The sequence below is a fragment of the Stegodyphus dumicola genome, chromosome X2 (assembly GCF_044657685.1).
Source record: "Stegodyphus dumicola isolate Sdum_Otavi_A_Nest chromosome X2, ASM4465768v1".
Taxonomy (NCBI): Eukaryota; Metazoa; Arthropoda; class Arachnida; order Araneae; family Eresidae; genus Stegodyphus; species Stegodyphus dumicola.
In genome coordinates, this window is record NC_140781.1 from 44,149,565 (window position 1) to 44,172,890 (window position 23,326).

The following is a 23,326-nucleotide window of genomic DNA, read 5'->3' on the forward strand; positions in this document are numbered from 1 at the left end:
AACCAATGTTTTAGTGGAATTTTCTGCTCTTGTCGCATAATAAAATACGGACATAGTAAGTAAGATACTGATCATGTTGCGTGGATTCGGAACTCTAGTTTATTCATAATAAAAATTCAAAATTAGATACATACATAAACAAGTTTGATTTTCTACCTGGTCTAGCTTCTGAAATCGTTCTGAAAATAGAATTTGTAATGCAAGAATGTTTATTATAATTTCATAAAGCATGACAGGAAAGTTAAATTTTGGTAGAACAACATAATACAGTCTTAAAAATAGCTAAATCTCGCCTTTCAAATTTATATTAGTTTCTGCCAGAAGTGTTCTACTAGGCTGGTTTCCCATAGAAAATTCTCCCCAAATGCATTTCTTCCTTTAAGTAGATAGCTGCCGTGTGCTTTGCCTCATTTAAACAGCCTACCCTAATTTTTATCAAAAGTACGTTACCTCTTTTTTTAGATTTTTTTTTAATTCCATCGCATAAATGTTTTGCATGTGTAATTTTTGTTGTAATTAATGCCATTTGCCAGAAGAAGTAAGTGCGCTGTAACTCGCAGAACAATTCCAAACCTTTGTCTTACTGATTGCGTCATCGCTTCTTGCTGATTTATTTACCTTAATTTTATTACTGTAATTAAGTTGAAATTTCTGTATGTCTTCTTTAACTCATGGGCATAACTGACCTGCTGGCTACAAGTGTATTTTCACTATTTTTCCTATGCGTAACGTAAATGCGGGAGAGTTTCTTTAGAAAGCCGACCGCGAAGGCATGCCACCCTCTAGGAAGGTGGACTTTGAGTGTTTTTGCATATTCGAACAAACAAAACATGACCATCACCTTACCTAGTTGCTTTGTTATAGGCTGTTGATAATAACTCAAAAATGTTAGTTCATGTTCGCAATATTTTTTTTTTTTTTACTTTTATAAATTATTATGTGGATTGTTTGACTTGTTTAGCCTATTTATAGATACAGTGCAGAGGTATTTTTTGCAAAATGTTTACCGGAGTATATGCAAAATATTACTTAACGTAATTTCTAATTTCGACTGTATTTGCTAATTTTTGATTTATTACATTTACATATCAATTTATGGCATTTTCATCTACGACGTCGTGTCTGTGTTCCAAAGTAATTGCAACTGTCTAAAATTTATATTTCTGCGAGCAAATATTTATACTGTTATGTAAAAGTTTCTTTGTGTTGTGAAGTGCATGCTTTTTTCCCCTTTTGCCAGGATTTTTTTCGAAAACTCTCTTAACTCGACGAATAGATCATCTGAAGAAGTCTGCCACATGACTCTGTGACGTCATCCATGTTGGGGGGATGACGTCAGAGGCAAATCGCCTGGATTCTCCGCCGCCCGCCATCTCCGTGAAAGCGCGCGCCAAGGAGATCGAGGCCCGGTCAGGAGCAGCTGGAAAAGAATTCCTTGCACGACCATCACCACCTGTGGCTCCTCAAGATGTTTCTGTGAGACGATATCAGGTATGACATTTGCTGTGGCTGTCACTGCCTTTATCTTTCACTTTCACAGAATATTCCATGCTCGTCGAAAAGAAACAGAAAAGTTCCTCAACTAGCGTTTCGGGGCATCGAAATTGTGTTTACTTGGTATCATTTTGTATACGTTCCATGCAGTGGGTTTTCGCTTAAACGAGTCCTTACAAAAATATCATTAAAACTTGGCAACCTTACAATAACTGCTGTTTATTGAGTCATCTTTAGCAGTTAGACGAACAAAACCATTCTGTTGCGAGTTTTGTATAATTTGCGTTAACTATGTACTTTAACGTAATTATACAGTCACTTGACAAAGTAACTAAACATTTGTTTAAACTGTTTCCTGATTATGTAGCTGCGTATATTGAAGCTTTTAGGTCTGTTGTTAGTGCCTGTAATTTCTTGTACTAAATTCATTCTTTGTTTTTCATGTCACAGAGACATCTAGTTTCCATTTAGACATTTATTTATTTTTGTCGCTTATATATCCTGCTGGCCACGTGGTATGCTTGCGGAATATTACGTAGAGCACGATTGTCTTGTGCTGAAATTCTGTGATCTGAATGCATTCAATTGCATTTAGTCGAATATACTTTATCGAAATGGGAATATTCTTACTTTCTAGAGAAACTCTTTGTTTCAGTTTTAAGGATATAGAAGCATCTCAAAATTTTTTAAGCTTTATTCTTGCACATATATTAGTTTTCAAAAAGTGACCGTCATCAAGTATTAAATGAACGTCATGTCTGTCCCTCAAAAATTATTGCCTTTCTTCGAAATACGTATATCATATAATGATGCTAAAAAGTGAAAGAAGGGGTAAAGCGTTGTGTTGGCATTGGCTCTGTTGTATTGCGATTTGTTGTAATTTAATGTTTCATTGATATGTGTGGTGTAAGAAGCAAAAGATTTAAATCTCGTGAGAGAAAAAGCTAAGAATTACAAAATTATTTCCTGTTTATTTATTTTCCCCTTTCTTTATGCATTCTGTATCTACATTTTTAAAACCGTTTAATTTCATATCCGAGATACAAGAAACACATTTTATTCAAAAGCTTAATGTCTGCATGTCAGTAATTTTCATATTGCATATTTTTATACATTCGGATTTTGTTTAATAAAAGTGAATTAGTAGAAAAAATAATATTCAAAATATTCAAATTATATTTCTATTCTTCTGCGTAAAGGCGTTGTCATTATATATATGTTGCAATGTTTGGGAAATAAAAGACAATACGTTATAATAATTAAATAAGTTCTAAATAAATTAATATATAATTAATAACCAATAATAGTAATTAATAACAATGCAATTAATAATACTAATTATAATAATAATCAATAATAACAATAAATTAAATATAAATAACAATATTAACTATAATTAATAATAATAATAATAAATTAATGTATAACTATAATAGTTCTAAATAAATAATTAAATTTAATGTATAGTATGTACTAATTAAATTTAATATATAGCTCAGTTCGAAGGTTAATTATTATTTCTAAAACTTTTATTCATCTTAAAGATCAAAATCAGTTATTTTAAACCATTTTCTGTCAATTTTTTTATGAATTTTTATTGCATCAGAAATGTGTTTCATAAAAAACATAAAACTCCACTGTTAATATTGAAATTCCTTTTTGTGTATTAGGGCTTCATTAGACTAGATAACTTTTTGAGCAACACTCTACTAGAAGCAACATTTCATTTCCGGAGTTCAGAAGCTGCCATCCCAATTAATAGCAGCACTACTGAGGGCAGGAAGGGGCTCAGAGAAACTGGATGTATATAATTCAGGGGTCAACAGATGTTTGCAGTACCTATTTCATAGCAAATGAATATGCAAATGAAATGTTATGTTCTGTGAGGAGTGTTCTTTCATTGGATAATGCCGGACGAATGGCAAAACCGATTAATCTGCGGTAAATAGACAGTTCTCCATTAGCAGCAATTAGGTTGTATTGACAGGAAACAACCCACTGTTGACTGGCAACATTTACATGCAAAAAATCTCTGTCAGTTTCTAACAGCATATTTTTGCCCCGTTGATCCAGTCTACTTGCTTTAACGAAAATCTACAAACTGGTCATTTCTTACGGCATAATTATGTCCTACCTTGTGCTTTTTAGTATTTGAAGTCCCTGATGCTTAGATATCTGAAGTCAAGTTTTATATATATATATATATATATATATATCGGTTAAATAAGCATACTTATTGTTCTACTTACTTACACTGGATCTAGCCTATTAGTCATGCAGTAAATGTCATATGAATTCAAATAGTTGTATGTTCTTGTGTTTGGGCATACTTTATGTATGGCATTGAAGTAGAAAGTAGAAAAACATGGCAAATATCTCCAATAAGTAAATAACAAATGACTCAGGTTCGATTCCTTAGACGAGCCAGTTCTTTTTAACTTCTTTAGAGGGAAAACTAATTACGATTAGCTTCTCATTATTTTTAAATCGTTCATATTACTGATAAAATTACATTTTGCATTCATTTAAAATTTTCTTCATTCGAATGAATCTGACAAAGCTTTGCGATCATTACTTTTTGGTTTAAAATGAAACTCTAATATAAAACTTAATTCATGTATAACACAGCAGTATACGATCAGGAAAAGGAATTAAAGGGATCAGCTCAAGCAAAGTAATTGTAGAAGTAATTGTAGAAGCAGTTGGCAATGGATTTCATAAGTATAAAGAACTTTCTGTATTAATTAGAATCTGCCTGATCGACTTTATATATGTATTAGTAACGAACCATGAATGAATGTTTTCAACCTTATGAAAGCCGAAATAATTAGAAATGGTACCGACATAATTGGAATTAAAAGTGCTGATCCATGTTAAGAAAGCCCCTTTTAATCTTAATAATTATCTATTTATCAACACTTGAAAGCAATTCTTATTGTTTCCACCACGCCAAGAATTGGTTTATCATACAGAAATAAGATGTTTCCAACCCATGCGTCATAATAATTTATTCCCCCCTTTTTTTTAAAGTTTACTTGTTATATGTGTGTTTGCATAAATGTTTCTTGTTTTCATAAAATGAATTTCAGTTTTTTGAATGCACATTTTACTATGTAGAAATTAAAATATCGGCTTTCTAATTTAGAGGCTGAAAAATCCGATTACAAGATTTTAACTCATTTGCAATGCAAATATCGTTTTTAAATTTAGTCCTTGACTACGCAAACAATATTATTCAGCTATTCTAAAAACGTATTTAAATTTTAGAAGACTGTATATTGTGTGCTAATGAATAATTGCACTCATTGCACGACTTGGAAAATATACAGCCAAATTAGAAGATAGAGAATTTTTAATTTCAATAAAAAAGGTAGCCATAGCTATTGCAATGCATCTGTTTTTAACAATAAAATATAAAAAATACTCATTTTACTCTTTGATTTCATGTTGTGTTTCTTTCATATGTGTAATAAAAAGTGCTATTACTGTATTTGTTCCATAGGTTATAAGTTCCGCGGATGAACCACAAGTAACTTCGGGTGGATGTTTGTCACCTCCACCTACTCGCCGTTGTAGTGAAGGAGATATTTTCCTGCATTGCAACGTCTACCACTCATCACTTCCTACAACTCCTAAACAACGGAGAATCAGTTTAGAAAATGCATCTCCTCCCGTTGTTCCCGAGCGTCGAACGACTCTTGCCAGAGTACTAGAGAGCAAAGAAGGTAGTTGTAGCGGAGGAGCTCCAACTTCTACAGTGTGCCAAACGAAAACCACTTCTAATTTTGCTCCATTCACGGACGGTGGGAAAAGTGGCGTCACGTGCCACGAGGAAGCAACAGCCGATTTTAGGCCCTCTATCTTTAGCACGAACCGCTTCCACCCAGCCAGCTCTACAACGTCGAAGCAATCTCCCCTGGATGACATTATAACTGCCCTCGAGAAGATATGCGATGAGTTTGCGTCGCCCGAAACTGTGACCAGGCGACCGTCTGACCAGCGCAATTCTGCGGTTGATCAAACGTCGAGCACTGCCTCACACCGTGACAATGATGATGTTTTCCAAAAATCTATTCGGAGAAAACAAGCCCCTAGTCTACCGTTTCTTAACGTCAGCAACCATGATGTAAGTGACAAGACGCAATGGCTGAATGAGCGTGGTCTTTCTTCGGTGGCTCAGCGCCAAGACATCAAAACAGAATCGACTAGAAAGCCTCTTGAAACTAAACATGTACTAGATAATTCAGAAAGGATAAAATATACTCTGGTGTCGTCTGAGACATCCATCGAATCTGAACCTGCTACATATCGTTCGACTTTGCAGTTCTCTCCAAAAACACAAGAACGTCACTTTGTAAATGCCAGCCTACAAGTGTCACCTCCAGAGCTCGCTCATAAATGCAATTCACAGAGCTCGTCACGATTGTGCTCGGGCTCTGCTTCTGTGGATCAGACACAAAGTCGATTGAACTTAAATGAATTCGGTATTTACATCTCTGGAGAATTAAAAGAAAATTCTGTCGGTACAGAACCGACAGCAACTGGTTATCAACCAGTTTTAAGTGAAAATATTTCTACGATAAGAGAATCAACGGAAAAAAAGCGCGAATATCCTGTCAATTATTTTACATCTGGTTACAAAAATAGTTTAAATAATGAAACTCCATCTCGAAGCTCATTAAAGCAGTCCAGTCTTGTAAAAATCGATGCTGCTGAAGCTGAAGTAAAATTAAAAACTTATAAGAACGATGTTTCCGTTCAACCTGTAGAAAAGGATGTTCAATCTAAAATCGATCATAAAATAAAAAAGCCTGCTGTCACAATTAAACCAAATTTACCTAAAATTTTATCTTCTAACCTTCCATCATGTCCAGATACTGATAGATTACAGCTAAATAAAGAACGTGCTCTTAAAAATGAAGCGAAATGTGACAGTAGTCCTTCAGAAGAACTTGAAATTGTAAAAAATATTTTGGCTAATTTAGATTTTGATAAATATAAACGAAGATTTTCTTTGGAAACTGATAGAAGAGTGCTAAATATGGAAGAAAAATCTCCGAAACCGCCGAGAGCCCAGAAAACTAGCAGCGTAAAACTCAAAGAATTTTTTGATTTGTTAAAACCGAATTCTGACAGTTCCTCCAATTCCAGCAAACGTCCATTTGGTTTATGCCGAAGTTCATCTTTTACAAACGCAGAGTCGATTGGTGGAGAAAATCTTACGCCAAAGTTTTTCTTGCAGAATGAGGATAATGAAGTTGCAATCCCTGTACAAGATACTAAAAAACTGGCTACTCTTCCCAGAAGGAAACCTTCGACGCTACAGCCTCTCATGGTAAGATCAGTTTTATTATGTATTTGCAGTGTTAAATATAATCTATGATTATAGAAATATGTTTTTAGTAATACGCATAAAACAGAGCTTGGAATGTTTTTATTCGATACAAGTTAGTGTAAATAAAATGTTATGAATTAGGATACAGCGTGTATTGTAAACATCAAATGAATAAGTTTAATGAATTTTTATGCTTTTAAGAATACAGTGTTTTAATGCAGCTCAAACATATACGACTATGTCTTATCATAAAGATTTATAATAAGTAAATGAAATTATTCTTAATATTTATTTTAATTTCTTTAATGAATTACTTAAGTGTTTGTTCAAAAGCTAACTTTTGAAGGTTGTTTTATTAAATAATATCCCTTAACACTAATAATGCAACAATCTTGAATGTTGTTTTATTTAATAAAATAATATCCCTTAACACTCATGATGCAACAATCTTGGATGTTGTTTTATTTAATACTATCCCTTATTACTAATAATGCAACAATCTTGAATGTTGTTTTATATAATAATATTCCTTAATACTAATAATGAAACAATCTTGAATGTTGTTTCATTTAATAATATCCTTTAACACTAATAATGCAAAAATATATTCATTTTTAGTATTTAAGTTGTTCCGTTTTTATTTTGATAATGATCTAAATCAAAGCTAGTCTCGTTTTATATTTTTCTAATTTAATTTTTTAATTTAATTTTTAATTACAATTTTGAAGCATGTAAATAGAATTTCTAAGACTTGGGAATCTACTGCGAATTAAAAAAAATCTGAATGGTAATTTTTCCCTATAGTAGCCTAAGTTGCTCATCAGTTACAGTTGCTTTTTCTAAAGTAACTGTAACTGATGAGCCTCTTGAGAAAGCTATTTCTTTCTCAAGTTATCAGTGAGTAATTATTAATTGACCTGCATAATTTTTAATTAGATTGATAATTTGAGCTACTTAACTGAAATGTCTTTTTTTATTCAAAATCTTAATTCTGCATAAAAATGATTTATGTTATAGAATGTCATTTAGTTGCCTCTTCTCTGAAACTAAGGTAAACCGTAACTAGAGCTTCAGCTAATACATTAGAATACCCATTAAGTATTCACTACTGTCCCGCATAATTCTCGTCAATATTGATTTTTGTGCGTAATTCCCCTTTGGCCGCGTATGGCGGAGAAATTTCATTCATCTGTCTCGATGTGACTGAGATATTTCATTCATCAATCTCGCACTGAACTTCTCCTTTAAAAATCTATCCCTTGCATGAGTATGCTGTTTTTTTCGTATTGAATCTCAGTTGTTTGTAAATATGAAAACTGAACTTACTATGTCATGAATTTGGATCTGTGTTTTACGACATGATAAAAGATGCTTTAAATGTTGGGTTTCTGCATTGTCTACAGCATGCAATTCATTGCATATGCTATTTTCGTTTTATTATTCGCATGTTTTCAAAAAACATTATAATGTCACTAAGTTATTTATTTATTGATTGATTTGCTTATTTTTTTAATTAAAAGTTATAAAATGTCGAAATAAAATTAAATGATTATGAATATTCGAACAGAATTGTACTTTACCTTATAAGCTTTTTTAAATAATATTTTATAGTACTAATAAACATTCCAAGCTTTGTTTAATCTTAGTGCATGCACATTCGATGTCTTGTACTATTTCTTTTTACAATATTTTTGCTGCTATTAATTAGTTCTAAAGTAACTTTTCATTGAATTCTTTATTACAATGATTAGCAAATTATCTTCAAATTTCAGTTTTCTGGTTTTCGTAAATCAAAGAAAATGAAGAATTAAAGCAAAACTGCTTATTGTTCTGAAATAACTTCTTTTAGTTTTCGTCGATCAAAATATTGGTTGATTCTTTGGCATGTCCTATTTATTTGAACTTTTACCCGTAAAGAAAAACATATTTAAATTGTCTATTAAAGTATATGGAAAATTTAAGTTGTTGATGAAGGAGTTATTAGTTTAAAGGACACTGAAGTTCATTGTATTAAATTTACTTTGCTACATTTCGCTGTTAAGTCGTTGATTGTTTTTAAATGGTGGTTTAGCATTCAGAGGTTTTATTATGGCTTCATCTCATTTTGAATTCACGTTAGGAGTCAGCTAAAAATTCTCGAATGCTTTCGTTTTAATTATTTGTGAAAGAATACTTAACTGTTACATAATTTTTAACATCTAGAAGATATGTTATTGTTTTCACATTGGTAGAAAACAGTATCGTGACTAAATAATAAGACCCTACGAAATGCATACAGCTTTTTCCGAAAACAAGCTTCAATTTAACTTGAATTTTATATGCTTTTAAACATGTTATTCTGGTTCTAACTCTTATTGGGTTTCGTTTATTTCGTCGTAAAGTTTCGTGTTTTAATTTCCTTTTTGGCTTTATAACTTTTTTCTTGGTTTCCTCGTAAAGACAATTTCAGATTCTTTCATTTAATTTTAGCCTATGTGTATAATTACTTCCGTTAAGTTTAACTTTTGGACTGATTAAGATGATATTTTGCGCCCGAAAATTCGACCGAATGCTTTCCTGTTTTTACAGCCATAGTTTAAAACTTTTTTGCAGCGTAGTATAAGTAGTAGTTTGTTTTATATGATTTTTGTGACCGTCAGTTTCATAATATCAGTCCCTCAGGAACTGATTTTTAAATTCAAATTTTTCTTCTGCTTTAGGAAATGCCAACGAAAAAAAAAAAATAATAATAATATTGTTGCCTTATTTGAAATTCGCTGTGAATTTAATGGGAATATTCGCTTAGGTCATTTTGGTACATTCTAAATAATGTGGAAGGCTATCGTTTGAAAACAATAAAAGATTCTCAATGAAACTGCGATGTGATCAGTTATCATATTTAATTTGTTTCAGTAGAGGGTTACATTAAAGAACGGTGTGTGGAAATCAAGATGATGATATGGAATTATTCCATGCTACGGAAATAAATTTTCTTAGTAAAAAAAAAGTATACAGAATGTTATTTAAATTTAATTTACTCCTTTCATACTTACATGCTCTACGTAAAAATAGCTTTCATGTACTTATGTGTAACATTCATGCATGCAGATAAAGTCTTGAATATAAAATTATAATGTGAAACGATACAGAGGTATGTAAATGTAAAAAAAAAAATATTACGCTTTTCATAGTTTTAAATTAATTATTTTCAAAAGACAGAAATTTAAACACCCAGTATAATACAAAACAATCTGATTGCTAGCAAATGAAACAGAGGATCAATTAGACTTGTCAAAATAAATAAACAAGCTACCCTGAACAGTGAAATGCTTAGTAGACGCTGACATCAATCCCAAAATCATATGTGTGGGTTCGAATCTCGCATTTAGTTGTATATGCATATCTTCACATATCCGCACCCACCAGCGGTCGAGCGATAAAATCGCTAACATTGGTAGTTCGACTCGTGTTCAGATCCCAGCAAAAGGGTGTGTGAGCTCTGTGAAAGTTTTCATATGTTTTCAAAGTGTGACGTGAATACGAGCCATTTTCTCTTAAATGGGCTGCACGAAGGTATCTCCTTTATTAAATAGGTAGGAAGTCCACTTGTGTAATTTAATCCTATCTCAGCTTCCCACTCGTCCAGTATCGGTTCAGTTCCTATGAGAGTTATCGCGGATGAAATATCTAAATAACCGATCAATTCTAAAATTCCCGACGAATGTTTCCTAACATGCATCAAACGCCCACCAGCGGCCGAGCGGTAAAAGCCGCTGAACACTGGTAGTTCGGTCCGGGGTTCGAGTCCCGACGAAAAGGTTGACTGCATGGGCTAGTTTTCCACATGTGTAACGTGGATACAAGCCAGTTTCCCTTAATAAGACCGCCCACCAGCGGCCGAGCGGTAAAATCGCTGAACACTGGTAGTTCGGTCTGAGGTTCGAATCCCGCGAAAGGGCTGGCTGCATGGGCGTTTTCGTAGTTTTCCCCATGTGTAACGTGTATACGAGCCAGTTTCCCTTAGAAAGTCCTCCACGAAGGCATCCCTCCTCTTAGACAGATAGCCCTCGAGGCTTTGCCATAATCACACACACACACACACACCCTTAATAAGACCTCCACGGGGCATGCCTTCCTTTCCGTGTAGTGCCTAAAGACAGAGCACGTAATAAGTTTAAAAAAAATGCATTCAACCATTCCAAAAAAAATTAAAATATGTGTTTTCTGAAAAATGAGAAACACAGCACTTTTTCTGGCACCAAATGGAAGAAAAATATGCCAAGGTAAAATTCAAAACTATCCAGAGCTGCCTTAGTATGGCATATATTTCGAATACAATTCGAAAGATGGAAAAATATTGTTGCTCCTGTCGAAGACGGATCGTCCTCGAAATCGACAGAGTTTTATTCAAAATCTTCGCCAATCTAAAGCTGCTTTTTATTATCTAATTTTAAACTTTATGGCATTTCATCGTGAAACCTTGAAAAACTAAAAAAACGTTACCTGTTCTGCAAAAGTTATCCAAGAAAAATTCATCTTAAGCAGATCTCACTTAAACGAAGTTTTTGTAAAATGATGATCCGATTTCAAATAATCATAATTCCCCACTTAATAAGAATACGCTAATTTACTGCATCACTTGAAGAAGAATCCCCGATGTAATCAAAGTATTAATGTTGATATTTTCAGAATATTACTATAATGAGAAGAAGAACATCATGTTTCCCTAATATGTGCTTAAGTGCTTCTTTTCGCCCCTAAGCACTCGCAGTGGATATGATGATTTGGTGTTCCATAGCTGACCTTCTAAGACACTGACTCTTAAAATATGTTTTCATTCGCTTTGGGCGGCCCACCAGCGGCCGAGCGGTAAAGACGCTGAACACTGGTAGTTCGGTCCGAGGTTCGAATCCCGCGAACGGGCTGGCTGCATGGGCGTTTCCATGGTTTTTCCCATGTGTAACGTATATACGAGCAAGTTTCCCTTAGAAAGTCCTCCACGAAGGCACCCCTTCCTTTAGGCAGATAGCCCTCGTGTGCTTTGCCAAAATTGAATAATCACAATCACAATCACAATAATCATAATCACATTCGCTTTGGGGCCCACCAGCGGCCGAGCGGTAACGTAGCTGAACACTGGTAGTTCGGTCCGAGGTTCGAATCCCGCGAACGGGCTGGCTGCATGGGTGTTTTCGTGGTTTTCCCCATGTGTAACGTGTATACGAGCCAGTTCCCTTTAAAAAGTCCTCCACGAAGGCATCCCTCCCTTAAGGCAGATAGCCCTCGAGTGCTTTGCCGTAACCTAATAAACCAAACCATTCGCTTTGGAGGTATTTTAAATGTACTGCAGGATTTTCCCAAAAATTTAATAATTACAAAAAATAAGGCCTTTTTAAAATAACTACGGAAGTAATAACAAAAGACTCATTCGTTTCCTTAAAGCACACCAGGAGAACGCACTAAATAAAACTTGAGCCGGTTTCCTTTCATTTTGTGCATTACTTATTAATTTATATTTATACATCTACAAAATTAAGACGTCTGAAATTAGGTGAATTATTTTTAATAACCTTTTGTGGCGTTATTCCATATGGTGTAATTCAAAGCTAGTATAATATCTGCTTATTTAAATACTTATATTTTCAAATTTGATTTTCGTATTTTATTGGCAAATGCTTTTCAAGAATACTATAATACTCTCATTCAGATTTTGAATGCTCTTTTAAAATGAGCTATAGATTTAAGGAATGAAATTTTTGTTATTTCTCAGAACACATTTTGACGCTAATAAGCAGTGTAACAATGCTACTTTCGTAAAAGAATAATTCACTTAAATTTAGGGCTAGAAGCATTTTTGTTCAAAATCTGAATTTTTTTTTTTGTAATTATTATCCATTGATTTTAATTGGAAAAGAAAAATTCCAACAGTTCACACGAAAGGTTTACGCTTTAATTTTATAGTTTTCTTTTCTCCCCCTCCCTCCTCAGTATTCTCGTTTCTTGCATTACTGTTCTCCTGTCACTACTCTGTTGCATTTCCGGCATAATTTTGTCATATGATGTTTGTATAAAAGACTATGAGTTTATTGGTTAAAAAATCAAATTAATTCTTTAAGCAAAAGATTGATTGCATTGTGAAGAGACTACTTTAAAGGAATAAGTCATAATTATGCATCTAAACTAAAGGCCTCCATATCACTATACTATTTGTCTAGACTATGTGTCTCTAGAATGACGGTTATCAGCACTCAAAGATACATGAGATAATCCAGAGAGGAAAGTTCGCCAGGAGTGGTTTAAGTTTTTTTTTTTTTTTTTTTTTTTTTTTTTTTTTTTTTTTTTAATATCGAGAATCGAAACTAAGCAAAAAATCCTTTTTTTGGTCATCTATCAAACAATCACTTATTTGTCCTCTACAAAATAATGAAACAGTATATACTACAGGGGTTTCAATTAATGGACCATAAGCTCTACGCTTATGGGGAAGGACAAAAAATATTCAAATATTTCCTCTGAAATGACGTTCAGTCCACGGGGTTTCAGAATCGGGTTGTTGATATTGCAATGGGAAGAACAGTCAACGAGCTTTGTACAAGACACTAACTGTTTTTGAAAAGCACTTATTAACTTATCAGTCGCTTTGAAAAATATTTTGAAGAAGATGATGTCGATTAGTTTCTTAGACTCAATACCTGTACAATGCCAAAGTTACGTTAGAAATTATTTTCTGTAAGAAAAAAAAAATTAGTGTTTAACAACAAAGCACTGAAGATAAACTATCATCAGCATAGAATGAATATGTGCTGTTGTATGGAAAATTTTAGAGAATGTTAATTCCATTTGGATTCCACTAAATAAAACCTGGGTAGTTTTCCTTTCATTTTGTGCATTACTATTAATTTGTATTTATACATCTCAAAAATAAAGACGTCTGAAATTAGGCCAATTACTTTTAAAAACCGCAAATTTTTTATCTGCCCAACAAAGCAAGTATCCTGAGAAGTTTAGCGTGGAATAAGACATGAGGGCAGCATTGTCATGTTTAATTCAAAATTTCAGAAAATATTAATATTACTTAATATTCAAACATACGATTTTTCAAACCGTGTTCTTGTTTAATATTATTAGGTAAATTGTTTGTGAATCTAAAATCCGAGTTTCATTTATTTATTTATCTTAAATTAACTAATCTTATAAGGTATTTCTCCCGCCTTCCTAGCGTGCCTTCGTGGTGTAGTGGTTCTGCACGCTGGGCCGGTATTCCAGAGGTCCGTGGTTCGATTCCCGGCGAAGGCGGTTGTCACTACAACCTAACCTCACCATCTGTGCATGGTAACTGTTACAAGAACCTTTATTCTCACTTGAGGCGCCATGAACCGAAAATGCTTTGGAGATACTGGTTTAATTCATTTAAGACTCTCTTCAGAAATTACTCCAACAATTAATGTGAGCTTATTCACGTCATCTTTATAGGTTTCTTGTGTGTGGAATACAATTCCTTTCAAATATGGATACTTACCGTAAATATGGATACGTACCATTACTCTACAAAATTTTTCATAACGACATATTATGATTCCTAGAAAGATAATGTTGTGTTTAGCGATAATTAATTAACTTTATGTAATTTATCCTTTGGCCATCTAAAGACAGAGCTTTTTGATGAGATAATTTTCTATGATTCTGAAATAAACTTATTTATATTGAATTACATCATTAATTTTTCATATATTGTCTTCATACTCTTCACTATTTTCTTGGAGAATTGAAGATGATAAATTATATGAAGGTGTCCCTTTTTAAAATACACTAACGTTCAATGAAATTTAGCGCACTAAGAAGAAATCATTGAACACAAATGAAATTTCGTAGACATAAAAAGGATACATGTGAAAGTAACACATGATCTCCGAAACATAGCAGTAGAGCAATTATTGAAGAAGTTTGAAACCTTAAAATAATTTTCTTCAATCCACGGTTTGGCACGGCCCCTTAGAAATAGGCGATCCAGCATTGAGTCCTTTGGTCGCAGATGAACCACCCACGCCTGATGCACGGTGCGTTGTAAGTCTGGCATATGCTCGAGGGGGGGACAGGGGTCGAAGAAGCGAGCAGGCCATGGAAGTATCTACACATGACGTAGGCAAATAAGGACAACCAATACTGAATGCAGTCAGAATTATCCTAGAGGAGTGACATTCCAGGATTTCTGTGATGAGTGGAGCGCATATAGCTGTACGTTCCCATTCATATATCTAGTCGGCTGTTCAAGCGCCAGAACTACTATTAGAGCGATTCAGATGTTTTAGGATGGTGTCCGCCGAAAACATCGCAGAGAAAAACGTGACTGGGAAAAAACGCAAGGGGAAAACATCGGGGTATAAATCATCGTGCGAGAAAAGAAAGCAAAAAGAAAACATCGTAGTTCTAAAACATATTGGTATCGTGGTCGAAAATAAAGCGGTTAAAAAACTTCGCAGTTTAAAAACATCGTCGTCGAAAATATAGTGGTAAAAAATAAAGTACCTACAAATCATCGCATGACGATAACATCGCCCGTATGCTTTCTCAGGTTTTTAAAAAAGTTGTAAATAAATGTTCGCATAACGATTTGGGAGCGCAAGAAGGAAAGATGGATTTGTTTACTTCTATATTTCATATTTTTGAACGAAAATAAATTTTTGCTGAAAAATGAGAAGGAAACTTAAGCAGTTAAAAATTGAATATGAGTAGAAAATAAATACAACTTATAGAACTTAATAGGATTTTAAATTTACGTAGTTAATTAACAAAAGTCATTAACAAATTAACCTTTTTATAAAGTTTTGCTGATAACTTTTTTTGAAAAGTGCAGTCTAAAAATGCTTAGAAAAAGGAAAATAAATAATTGCGTGAGGTTACATCTATAAAAATTACTTAGTTAATGATCAAAATATTTTCTTTCATATTGTTAATCTGACATTGTCTTAGTGAATATTATATATTGTTTCCGTTTATTTTTAAAGTTCGTTTAGATTCTTAAAGTTCAAAATATTTTTTCGTTAACATGCTTGCAATCGATTTTTTGGATGCCAGTTTGTTAATTCTGACGAAAGTCAGTTACATAATATGTCAGTATGGGATTTCAGAAACGCATGTGTTCGATGTTATCGTCCATACGATGATTTGTAGGTACTTTATTTTTTACCACGATATATTCGACGACGATGTTTTAAACTGCGAAATTTTTGGCTTTATTTTCGACTACGATATTTTGTACCACGATGTTTTGTATCGCCTTGCATTGTTTCCCCCGCGAGGTTTTCATCTGCTATGTTTTTACCGTGATGTTTTCGGCTGTAAACCTTAGGGTATGGTATCACGGCCGTAATGTTGGGTGATCAGGACTTGGGTTCCTCTATGGCGAGTTTGGCATTGTACTGCTGGCCAAGAGATCTCGACATCCCCGGGCACAATGATCATCTAACATCAGAATGAAGACTGATTATTGAATGTGATGATGTCCTGGAATGACAAATTTGCTTCTTGGAATGACAAATCTCGCAGTGGATTTCTTGACAAGTTGTGACATTACGGCTGACAATATAAATGATAGGGTCGCTGTTGTTTATCTGTACATGCCTGGTGAACAAGACTTCTGTCTTCTGTACAGATGGTCTAGGGCCTCCCTGAGGTGGTCCGCTGTGTGTGGCTTCCTTCACGCGTCCGCAGTTGCCAGCTGTATTCATATAGAATTGTCCGAACGATCTTTGTGGTGGGCTATACGCCGCGCCAATCATCCTGCGGTCTTCTCTCATCTAGAAAGGTTTGATGATAAGGTCTCTCTGGAAGTCTGTCCAGTACACAGATCTTCGTCTCTTTCATGTAAATGGCATGTTTCTTCATCCATACACGTGACTGCATCTGTCGGTGTTTTTCTATAGCATCAACGGTATGCCGCTATTTTCGCTACTGGCTCGCGATTTAGGTACTACTGTTGGGTGTGTTTATTGAACCTAATCATACCAAATTTAGATCATGTACCTATAAGCACGCAGCCTAGCCATTTGCGTAGCTTCGTGGTCGTGGCACAGTTTCTGCAGTTCGCGCTAATTTCATTGTCCGTGAGTATAGAAGAAACCTTTAACCAAAACACAGCAATTATATTTTATTTGAGTAATGGAATTATGAACTTTTGCTGAGATGGTTAACAAATAATCGTGGGTCATAGTCATGATGAATCTGATGATTTCGAGAAAAAGACCAAATCCAAATTTTAGGTTTATTATTTTGAAGTCTTTTTAACTTTGAAAATAATAGTAAAACAATTTTTCACATTAATTCTTAATATTAATGTAAGAAAAATGAAAGAAGGAAACCAATCACGAACTTCCAGCATTCAAAAATTATTCTTCAACCCTCACAGACAAAATCTGAAACAGATTTAATGTGATCACGTTTCATATTCCTGTTTTTCTGGGCTCTATCGATAGATTCATGAAAGATATGATGAACTTAACGTTGTTAACTATATATAAAAATGAACTGCCATACTCCCCTTCCACCTTGCATGCATTTTCTAGGTTGAGTTAGTTTTTGATTAAACAAAATTTTAAAATCATTTCTCAGATCCTGAACTGTTTCTAAATCGGAACGTTATTATAGAATAACCACGTCCGAAATTCTTAATGAATGTAGATGCAATTAAATGCGCGAAATAAGACGCTTTTTGCTCAGAGATATGTTTAGTTATTATAAAATTTTAATTAATTATCCTTAAATGTGAGCTTTAGGAAATGTAATTCGCTGTAATGTCTTTACCTCTGTTAAACGATGCGATGTGTTCCTAACAATACCCTAAATTAGATTCTTTTCTTTTTTCGTTTCTCTGCCTTGGAAATCCATCAGCATCCTTAAGTATGAGGCATAAAGATGTGTTTTAAAAAATGCGACATTTCTTCTTAAAAAGGGAAATGGAATCTATTTCGTAACATGTTCATTCTCATGCACTTGACAGCATTTTGTTAAGCTGATGGAATCTGAGTTAATGAACCCACGCTCCTAACAAGAATAAGATTTTCCTTAAGCTGATGACGAAAGGCTTCCCCCTCTACTTGTCTTTTTTTTTCCCCTCCATCTCCTTATTTATTTTTTTTTTAAACCCTACGTTGCGAGTCTTTTTGTAGCTTCAAGTCATACCTTTTCTCCTCTGACAATGAATGGGGCCCTTATTTTAACTGCGAATTACTGAAAACGCATTTACCAGCTGAGCCAGTATTGCTTTCTTTGCATGCATTACGTAAAATGTGATTTCCTTTTCCTCTCTCTAGGGTATGAGGCATGTTTAAAATTTGCATTTTAAACACATAAAAAGATATCCGAATTCGCAGACGCTTTGAAAGCGGTAAAAATATTTTATTTTTCAATCAGTAAAGCTCTTGATATTTAAGAGTAAAATAATTGAATATCGGAAACATATTTGCGGACCTTAAAATATATATATTGCGGTGAAGGAGCTTTAAAAAATGTTTGAAAATTGAATTGATTGTGTTAAAATAGTCATATTTACGCTGTATGCATACATAAACTGAAGTGTCAAAACATTAAAAAACTTAAATTTCTGCATGTTTCTCCCACCGCGGAAACGGTTTCAGTCATTTGGTGGATCTGTGACATAACAGTTATGGGCTCTAAAGATTTTGCTTTAGAGGGGGTTCAATAAACTGGCTGGTGTACAGGATTTGGCATCGTTTGATAGTGGGCTTGCTGTATATACCAGAACGGTGGGATAACCCGAGGTGGCTAATGTTCTTGTGTTTCCATGTTCATAAAAATAGAGTATGCTAAAAATACATCAGCTGTTTAAAATCTTAAGTGAATATTAAATTTGGGAAACTTCAGCGACAAGAGAAAATGGTGAGTGTCACCATATTGTAAAAGAACAAAATCACTAACTGCTGTGAATTTTGGTAATCACTCAAAGAAGGGGAATATTGTATCACACTTCTGGACTGATGCAGTCAAGACCTAAGTTAATGATTGCGCAGTGTGACTACTTTCTTTAGAATTTGGAAGCTTTTGACCGATATAGGCACTGTTGTTGATAACAACGATGTGTTTCACCGAGGGCAGAAAAGAAAGAAAAAAATGTCGTCATTGAATTTGTATAGCTGTTGGCTTGTGACCTCTACGATCAGACCATGATTCCATTACATTTCGAACAGATATATTTGCAGGAGACACGTGAAGCTACCAAGCAACCTACCAGGCAAAATATTAAGCAAGTTTGTTCTGATTATCGAACAGCATAAAGCAGGCATGTCCAAACTGTTGCTACGTTGTAACAATACCTTTATTTTTTAAGCGAAGATCTTGTTATGGCAAGTTGGTTTAACAGTCAGTAATTTGAATTTCTAAATTACATCGTACGTACATTTTTTTTAATAATTTCAAAATATTCTTTACAAAGTAACAAGCAAAACATAAATATTCCCTTTACTGACTTACAACTATGATTATTCTAATTTTAGAAGAGGGGAAAACGAATACATTAGGAGTAAATTGTTTTAACATCTCTCATATTTTATCGATGGGGAACTACAAATACATATAGTTGCACTGGAAAAAGCATAACTGATGTGATGATCGCATTTAATATTGAGTTAATAAATACATCTTCATATGTTTGCACTCATGTCAACTATGTGTTAGAAACTAAACTATTATTTTTTATGTAAAAACACTGGTATGTTGAGAGTTTAATTTTCGTACATTGAATTAAAAATTCGCTCCTTGAGTCACTGCGCTAAAAGGGCTATATGTAAAAAGTTTTTTTTTTTTTTTTATTTGAGGGAGCTTTACACTTCAGACGAATGAAAACGTTTTATAGTATTGTAAAAATCACTACGTCTCTTTTCCTTTCCATTGCATTGCTCTTATAAACAGCTGACAATTTTTGGTTTGTTTCACAAATTATGCTAATTCTGATAAGGCTAACTTGCCCAGCCAATTACAACGATGCATTATATATTATGAACTACTAAACACCTCTTCAAAATGAACGAGTTCATTCCACTTGTTGGATAAGTTATTTCAGTTAGATCAAAGCAATTTTTGATGTGACGAAGAAACACGGCGTGAGATTCATGATTTTGTGTGAATTCAAATCTCGACGTAATACCACCGAAACAGTTGCCACTGTCAATAAAGCGTGAGTTGTCGGCAAGACGCGCACTGTTTTCAACTATCCGTAGATTGTTTTCAAAGTTTTATGCCAGAGATGCTGTCATCGACCATAAGCCAGGAGCCAGTCGTTCGGTTGTGCGTGACTTGGCACAGTTAAGATAGAAAGTAGAAGGAAAACCATCGCCCATAATACATTAGTAGTGCTGATTTTATCGTATTTTCAACGAAAGTTGCCAGACACCTGTCAACTATGGGCAAGTTTAAAAGACCGGATATCTGGGTTCCGTATAAACTTAACGCTCAGCAGTAGATATGAAATCTGGAAACGTGCATTGTCCTTGAAAAACAAACAAGCAAATAAAAACAAACAACAAAAAAAAAAAAAAAAAAAAAAAAGAAAGAAACACTAGTGCTACTTTTCTACATTGGATCCTTACGGCTGATAAAAAAAAATGGTTGCTTTATGACAGCAGAAAGCTAACACGCAGTGGTTTAGTAAAAAACCCATGCAACGAATCTCCAGATCCGATTTGTCGACAACCTGCAGAATGTTTTGAACTTTAGGTGATGGATTGCCAAGATGGTGATGTATTATGAGTTTTCCCCTAAAGGCCAAGTAACAACAACGCCTGAAAATACGAGGCCTTTCCTCGCCCTGAATATTCATTAGACTTGGCCTAATCAATCTTTCATACGCTCGCTATTCAGCCAACTTCTTGAGGGACAAATGGTTTGTTAGCCAGGATGTTGTGATTCATACCGTAAAAATTTCTTAGACCAGTGTGATGGTAGGTTTTATTGCATTCTTTTACTGAAAACAGGTTGGGCACGGTGTATTGCTTCCCGACGGAAGTTATTTTTTCTGAAGAAAATGTAATTCTTAATCTGATGTTGTTGTTTTTTTTAGTAGTGCTAATATTTATAAAATAACCTAATTCATTATGTGGCAATTCAAAGAAAATATTCTGTCTTTTATCTGAGAGAAGAAGGTCCTTATGATATGCAACATGGTACAAAATGTTGCATATCATAAGGACGCACTGAGCAAAATTAAAGCGGTTAATTTATTTTTGTTTGTGAATATCCATCTTAATTAAAAAAATAAAAGTTCCTTCATGATTTCTTAAATTTTTCTTTCTATTCAAACACTGGTTAATTACTCTTAAAAGATATTCGAAACAGGCAAATAGATATTTATATTTCTACGTTTCAGTATACGGCTGTTACAGATAATGAAGTTTGGCCACTCCTGTTTATACTGTGTGTATCTTAAGGGACACTAAGGTAAATTAAATTTTCTTCGAATGAAGCAGTGTGTGTAGAATTCACTCCAAATCTTTGCATTTCCATATACACTGGCAAGAAAAATTAAAGGAGCAAGTATAAAAACTCATGTAACATGAATGATTTGGAAGCTAAGAACATGGAACTTGCATAAGATCTTTATTTTGTCATGCCTGACGTATCTTTAAAATGAAGAATTGCCTATTTCTACAAAACATTTTATTTAAATAAAAATATAGGAAATTATATAGAGTGATGAAAAAATGGTGTTTCAATTTTTAAAGATGCATATAAAAATCAAATAAGGTATGTGGGCAACTTTGACCGAAATGCAAGCTTTACAGCAATTTTCCATACTGGAATTCCTAGAGAATGGTGTCTACAGTGATGCAGTTCGACATCCTAGTGTGTTTTACAAACGTTCTTTTGTATATAAGTTCTGTATATTTTTCCTTTTGTATACTAGTTCGGTGAATATGCGGGAATTCCACCCGCTGAATTCTTTTTTCCTCAAGATAATCGGTCACTAGTGCAGCTCGGTAGGACAAGCATTATCATCCATTAGGAGGAAATTATTACCTGTTGCGCCGCTAAACAACTTGACATAAGGATAAAATTTATCAATTTTGTATATTTCAACATTCATAGCGGCACTGATAAAAGTGCATTGATCAGTGCGGTCATTCAAAATTATGCCTACTCTATTATAATTTCACTAGCTTTGTACCAATGCCTTTCATGGATGTGTTTAGGCATGTCGCGCGTATTTGCTCCGCACAGATCGTAACACGTCTAGAATTCCCCATCCAAACAAAACCGGGTTCATCAGTAAAGGGAACCCGGCTCCAGTTTGTGATACTTCACTCACGATGATTTTTGCACCATTGCAACCAGACGCATTTTACTGCCTGAATTAGTAGGACACATATCATATATTTTTTTTTTTGTATGTGTGTACATCCCTGTTTTATGCAGCCTGGTCACTCACTGCATGTTTGTGTAGTCGAGTTCCTGTAACTGCAACGAACTCCTATGCAATCTAGGCTGTTATTAGTTGCCTATTTCTTTTAACAATCGTTGCCAATGTTCCAGAGAGTCTGTAGTGGCACAGTTTCGCCCTTGACTTGGTTATTTGCATAAATCATCAGTGTCTTTTAAACCATTTCCAGATTTCTAGATTTGACATCATGGTTTTGGTTCCCTCTAGATCTTTACAGTCAGACGCCTGTCAGTTTCTGTCTTGCTTTCATTCACCCAGTCTCAAGATCCACTCTCCCAATCGCACACCATTTTTTATAATCAATCTAATGCATTCTCAATGATGTGTTCCACCTTCCACACACTTAAATGTTATCCAACTACTCGTATACTCCTTGAAATTAAAATCATTTTAAGCATCCTTTTCACTCGTACCGAAAGAACAGACGAAAAAAACCCTGCATATTTCTATGTAGCCAAAGGTGAAACCCATTGGACTGGGTGACAACGTTGACCTTGAGCTGCCAACCACGTTATCATTGCACTTTACTTAATATAATTGACATAAAGCACATTTTTATAGCTGTTTCTTTAATTTTTCCAACAAGTTTGTAAGGTATCTTCATTCTGTATCGTGCTTGGGCCACACAAAGTTTGTTGAATGAAAACTACCGATCTGATATACTACTTCCCCGCTAGCCTCGCGAAGATCCAAATAAACAGTTACAGGACTCTGTGGGCAGACTACAATAAAGCCTTGCAGTGACTTCCAACGAACAATAATGAAATTCCAATCTTACTTCATATCTTGTGTAACTTGATGGGCTATTGTAACATTTCTATTTTGCTTATGATTCGAATTTAATTTCTTAATGCAAGTATTTTTATCGCAGGCTACGATATCGTGATCTTAACCCCCCCCCTTCTGTACAATAGCTGTTCTTCTTTACTCGGTACTCAACTTATTACGTTGCTTTTCCGCCTATTCTTGTCAGTGTATCAATCATTTAATTCATGAATTATATTCATTAAAGTAAGAGAATTCCATACTTTACTTACATTTTTGAAGTTTTGTGTTTCAACATTTCTATT

General features: G+C 34.2%; 1 protein-coding gene across 4 annotated transcripts in view; it reads left to right on the top strand.

Annotated features, from left to right (window-relative positions):
- LOC118180501 (uncharacterized) overlaps positions 1 to 23,326 on the top strand; it is a 524,461-nt gene that overhangs the window by 38,764 nt on the left and 462,371 nt on the right. For all 4 annotated transcript variants that reach the window (XR_015039137.1, XM_035349588.2, XM_085809646.1 and 1 more), the window contains exons 2-3: positions 1,241 to 1,491; positions 4,997 to 6,829. Coding sequence is in view for 3 of the 4 variants with exons in the window: in XM_035349588.2 (XP_035205479.1) it covers positions 1,330 to 1,491; positions 4,997 to 6,829 (1,995 nt within the window). In the remaining variant the exon portion in view is untranslated. The remainder of the gene's footprint in view (positions 1 to 1,240; positions 1,492 to 4,996; positions 6,830 to 23,326) is intronic.